The 6,421-nt window shown below is 27.9% G+C and overlaps 1 protein-coding gene across 1 annotated transcript in view; it reads right to left on the bottom strand.

The window, feature by feature from the left end:
- The window catches only part of LOC111622525 (atrial natriuretic peptide receptor 1-like), a 39,695-nt gene extending 36,395 nt beyond the window's left edge, over positions 1-3,300 (bottom strand). The window contains exons 1-2 of the mRNA XM_023364927.1: positions 3,286-3,300; positions 1,666-1,735 (exon numbers count right to left, since the gene is read on the bottom strand). Coding sequence (XP_023220695.1) covers position 1,666 — 1 coding nt within the window. The 5' untranslated portion in view covers positions 1,667-1,735; positions 3,286-3,300. The remainder of the gene's footprint in view (positions 1-1,665; positions 1,736-3,285) is intronic.
- Between the last annotated feature and the right edge of the window lie 3,121 nt (positions 3,301-6,421).

Below are 6,421 nucleotides of genomic sequence, written 5' to 3'. Positions count from 1 at the left end.
ATGTTTTTGTTTATATAAATTAATTATAAATTGTTTAATAAAATTACTACAACTGCATTCATTCTTCCATTATAAATGAATTAAATAATTAATTTAATGTTAATAAATGTTTAAAATAAGGGAAAATAATACAATACACGTAATAATTTTGATTTATTATAAAATATTTTAATAATTTTTATGCATTAATTTAAGAAAATGAAGTCTTCTTCACTCTTCTTCCCTTCATTCTTGACTTTTGAGCACACTTTATCCCCTGATATAAAGTGTTTAAAAAGTAAATTAATTTTATTAAATTGTGGTATAACTATGAATTTAGGACTTAAAGAATTATTTAATAAATGAAATTTCATTTTTTTAAACGAATTTTCTCTTTAAAACGTTGCATAAGTTTGAATTAACTGACATGTTTTAAAGATCTGACTTCCTTAAACCTATCAGATCTATGTATTTTTGGAATTTCTCTTCTTCCACGTGTGTGCTCATCCCATGTCAACCTTCTTTTTCTGTAACTATCTATTTTTATCCTTTCAAACTGGAAACTTTATACTTTTTCCCTTCTGAAAAATATTTTCTTAGCATTTATCATATTGTTTATATAATAATTTCTACAATATTTATTTTCTTTTTTCATGATATACTATTTCTACTTGTTGATAATACCCAACTATCACCGAATAAATTTCAAATTTCTGACTCGTATCAATTAATAATGATAATCTGCGTACGCTGGTGACATAAAAAGAAATGAATTTCTGTCTTAAAAATGAACATTTTGGGTATGAAAATCATGCCATTTTAAAGCTAGGAGGGTCGAAAATTCTGAAAACAAACTTCCAGGACAGACTTCACCATAGATATGTGCTGTAGAGTACAGTACTATACAGTAGGGTGTATCGTGTTACATCCCAGATGTGAGAAGAGTGATCTCTCTGATGTTTTGGATTTTTATTTCTAATCATTTTAAATAAACACGAACTTAATGTAAACAATATTTTCCTTCGAGCAGAACCAGTTTATTTTGCACTTAACCTATATAAACAATAATTGAAAGTTAACGGAACTTAATAAATATGTCAGATCTTCCGATACGATGTTAATTAATTAAATAGTCATTAAGTACTTTAAAAAAAGAAAGGTGTACTTTAATGTTAATTATGTTAAAATTTTGCGGAAATTATAATCAAATTTGGGAGATTTTTATTGCGGTTTAACATACAAACGTATCGTTAACGACTTCTATGTTTATTTTTTTTTAAACTTTTATGTTTTTGTGAGAAATTTAATATTGTTTTCTTAATACTTTATTTCAATTAAAGAGCTCTTAGTTTATTCTTAACATTTTAAATTATTTTAAATAAATTTTAAAACATTATAAATAAAAAATTCCAATTTGTTTATTAAAGCTTATTTTTATTAATACGTGCAGCTACTTTTTAGATGTAAATTATATTTTATTTAAGTAAAATTTTATTTAATTTACTAAAAACAATTTAAAAAATTAAATTTAAAACAATTTAAATATATAAATTAGTTTAGATATTGATAAAAGTATACTTTAATAAAAGAAATTCAATTAAAAAATTTGTTAAAGTAAAAAAGTTTAATATGTAAAATTTTATTTTAAATTATTACTTATTAAATAATAAAAGAAAAAAAATGTACTTATGGCTTTCCGGTTTTTGTTTTTACAGATTTTTCTCCTCGTTATCTTCCATTATTCTGATGATTGATGCTGAAGTATAGATAGAGACAGCTTACAATAAATAAACGATTTAAAAATAATATTATATAAAAAATAATAAGTAATAAAATTACATATAAGCTTTTTATAAATTATAGAATACTTTATTAAAATAAATTATTTAAATAATTTAATTAATTTAAAATAGTGCAAGTTATACGTAAGGGGAGTGTATAATTACATATGAGGGAGAAAAAACATAGTGAAGGAACAGAGGGAAGAGAGAGAAGAAGAAGAAGGAAGGAAAGATAAAAATACTACAGCTGTAATTAAAAACATGATAAAATTATAAAAGTATTTCTGTAAATACATTTACAACAATTTAAGCAATTAATAATGAATTTCTAATAGAATATTCAGCAAAAAACCGGACATTCTGATAATAAAACTTATAGTTAACATACCTTCAATTTCTCTTATAATTTCTCTTAATAACTTACAAAATAAAAATAAAGGATAAATAGGCCAAATACATTAAAATGTAATAATCTTAGCAATGAAAAGAATTTTAAAAAGTTAAAAGATATACCCAGGTCATTAAACTTTAGTAAATTTGTAAATTTGGCAATTATTTTCTAAATTCCTTATATTTTGTATACATTGGATAGGTTCCGGCTAGAAGAACCCACTCAAAAATCTCATAAAAAGCGATAATATAATGTAGAATATCTCTAAATCTTTTAAATCTAAATATATACATTTTATTGAGAATTTGATGCTTAAGAATACACAGAATCTTGACTAATTTCTTCTATAATTTCAATTTGTGCTCATTCTTAGAAATTAGTACTTTTTTATAACGGTAGGAGAAAGAATATAATTACCTTCTTACTTAAATACAAAACTTATGGTTGTAACACCTCCTAGGGAACTTTTTATGAGTCTAACACCTAAATAGGGGCCAGTATTCCATATTTCTATTGGAAGATCTCTTTGACAGATTGCCCAAATGTTGCTTTGCCTTAATTCAGGGGTTCCCAACCTTATTTATGCATCGATCCATTTTAAGAACAATTTTTTTTCTTCGACCACCTTCAATATTGTATATAAATATATATGCAACAGCTATCTACATAATTTTTAAAGGGTCTCTTCCTACATTTACTCGCTTTTTACATTCGATTTCTTCAAACTTTTATTAACTCTAAGAGGATCAATATTGACCCTATGGGAAAGCCCTGTTTTAATCTATCCATCCTCACCCGTCTGCCTTTGGGGCTGATTTTGGGCCTATCAAATTTAGGATGGGCCAATGCCTATCCTGAATTTGACAGGCTCAAAATGGCTCTTCTAGTGCCATAGGTAGAAAGAGTAACAAATTAAAAAGTTCTTCAATATGGCTACATTATCTTAAATTCAAAACTTAAAATTACTTAAAGACAATTCGTTTATTTATCCATTTTATATTTATTTCGATCTCTAAATGGCATGATATATTCTTGTATAATGATATTAAAACTAATATTGTTGAAAAATTGTTAAATAATATGTTATCTAGTTTAAAAAAAAAATTATATTTGAGCCACTTTAATGATCCTTACTTGAAAAAGATGCTCCTTCAGAGGATGATTCTTATTGAAGAATCTCTAAAGGTCTTTCATTCGTTTGAATAACTGATTTTCCCGAAGAAGGGAATATCTTTGAAAGATCTCCTCTAAAGATGAAGAATAATTAATGATTACTTTTCATTATGATTTCCATGAAAAATCTTCGAAGGATCTTTGATTCCTCTGTAGAATGTGATTTCTTTAGTGGATCTTACTTTCGAAGGATCTTGCTCATTTAAAGAAAGTAATCTTACCTCTAGATAATCTTTTCTATAAAACAGAAATCGTTAATACAGTCGACCCCCTATAACACGGTAGATACGTTCCGGTTTTTATGAATCCAGTTTCTAGGAGTCCAGCCAATCACAGCCGGGCACGTATGCAGTTTACGGACTACGGCTGTTTGAAAGGTTTCTTCCATAAAATTAATAGATTCCAGACTAATTCGACTCAACATTTCCAAAATACGTATAATTTTTTAGGAATAATCCTTATAAACTATGCTATAAACAAAAAAATTGTAGGATTACTTACCGAGTGTGCACCGTTCGACTACGCCGTTGCTTAAGTTTGTTTTCGTCGTGGAGATTGTCATCGAATGGCGCTCGNCTGTTCCCACTAGTCTTTCACTATCCACATAGTGACTAAAAGCAATATGCTCATGCCCATAAAAACGCAACATCTATATTCAATTCTACTTAAACAACGGATCTTTGATTCCTCTGTAGAATGTGATTTCTTTAATGGATCTTACTTTCGAAGGATCTTGCTCATCCAAAGAAAGTGATCTTACCTCTAGATAATCTCTTCTAAAAAACAGAAATCATTAATACAGTCGACCCCCCTATAACACGGTAGATAGTTCTAGTTTTTATTAATCCAGCTTCTAGGAGTCCAGCCAATTACAGCCGGGCACGTATGCAGTTTACGGACTACGGCTGTTTGAAAGCTTTCTTCCATAAAATTAATCGATTCTAGACTAATTCGACTCAATATTTCCAAAATACGTATAATTTTTTGTGAATAATCCATATAAACTATGCTATAAACAAAAAATTGTAGGATTACTTACCGAGTGTGCACCGTTAGACTACGCCGTTGTTTAAGCTTGTTTTCGTCGTGGAGATTGTCATCGAATGACGCTCGCGTGCTTCCTGATAAATTATTTTTTTTGCGAAAAATTCGCTGAACTTTGGAGACATCATTAATATAAATATAATTTTTATGGACGTTAAATAATAAATGGTTTTTGGTAGGTCCGCAGCTCGTTTAAACTCAACGGTTTGTGCAATCCTGTCGCGACACGAGTCGACGATGACGTTTTACCGAATTATAGGAGTTTTTTTAGCATGTTTGTACGAATACTGTCGCAATTTTTTCGCCCTGATATAGGAATCCGAACTGTAGGAACCAGTGTAATAAGGGGGTCGACTGTAATTCCTCACCTTTAGATTGGATCTTTTATCTTAAAAAATTGTAACATTTACTTTTATTTAAAAAATGAAATAAAAGATATTTTCATGAATTGTTTTTTTTTTCTTAATAAATATAATATGTTTTCTAAGTTATGTGCTTAACTTTAAAACAGTTTTAATCACATTTAAATAATTTATAAATAAGCATTTTTTCCACTTAATATAAAATAAAAATTTCAAATATTAATAAATGAATTTGAATTCATTTGAATTTTATTCTTACACAAATTAAATCCGCTAATTTTCATTGCTTTCTTTAAATTTAAAGCATATTAATTTAAATTTAAATATATTTAATATTTAAATAAACATTTTAAATAATTCAATACAAAATATCTCATTATAAGTTAATTAATTTTAAATTTAGACAACCTACTTTAAAAATTAACTAAACAAAATTGTAGACTAGTTTTTTTATTTAGATTTTTAATTTGATAGCCGAAGATTGTTGAAATTTATTTTTTTTACATAGATTATGTTAATATAAACTGTTTTCTCTTTCATTTTTTTAAGCATAATTTAATAAATAAATGGATAGCTCTAAATTAAACGACGAGAAAAACTTAGAACGAGCGACCATGCCACAAATTTGTGTTTGGTTTGGTTTGATGGCTAAAACAATGCAACGCACGGTCAATCTGCCAAGGGGAGTGCTTACTAAGGGACTTTTATAAGAAGATGGCCACTATTTAGGTGTTAGACACGTAAAAAACCCGGAAAACTCTAGGTGGACAGTCATTGATCAGGCATGATCCCATAACCAACTACCAGTGTTCGAGAATTTATCCACTCTTCCATTGGTGGGCCCACTAATATGAGGCCTCATCCATAAAAAATACAAGAAAAACATATAAATAAAAATAAAACAAACCATCTTATTTGTAATAAATTCAATCATGATTTTTTACATTAAAGAATAAATCTTAGGAATTCTTTCGTACCTAGTTTCTGGCCTTGTTGGGTCTCTCTAATGTGGGCCTGAGAAAAAAACTACGTGTACATTTATAATAATTTTAAAATAAATTTAATGTATGTGTACTGTATACTGAAATTTTTTAATAACATGAAAGAAATAACATAGGCCTAAACATAAATTTATTCTATTTTTTGAAGGCTTAAAAAAATCCCACAAGCCTTTTTAGGGCCTATTTGACTTTTAAAGTTTGTCCTGAGGGCTCTAAGAAGGACTGTTTTCCAAGTCTATCGTGAAATAAAAACCTTTAGAATTGTGAGCCTGGTTCGACCAGGCTCACAATTCTAAAGGTTTTTTTACTGCCTGGATTCGATGCTGGATCCCTAAAACGATACGCTAATGCCTTAACCGCTTCGGCCGTCCTTCACTCCCATTAAGTATTAATGAATATTTAACAGAGTTATAATATAAAAATTTATCTAAAAATTTTTTAAAATAAGTTTTTGGAATTTTCTAAAACCCGTATTTCAAATATGCTATAGTCTATTTGCAACATTGTATCTTGAATGAAAATATCGATCATTTTCAAGACTGTGACGTGCTTTTATGCGTTAGTTGGGCTTCAAATAAATTCTTTTCTCATTTTTAGAGACTTTTATAAACATTCATTTCAAAATTGATTTCTTTTTTATTATCAGAAGACAGGCATTTCTTCTCAAATGTTGGAAATAATCACTAATGC

This window comes from Centruroides sculpturatus, unplaced genomic scaffold (assembly GCF_000671375.1).
Source record: "Centruroides sculpturatus isolate CEXI.00-Female unplaced genomic scaffold, Cexi_2.0 scaffold291, whole genome shotgun sequence".
In the NCBI taxonomy this organism is placed as follows: Eukaryota; Metazoa; Arthropoda; class Arachnida; order Scorpiones; family Buthidae; genus Centruroides; species Centruroides sculpturatus.
This window is presented reverse-complemented; position numbering and strand designations above follow the sequence as displayed.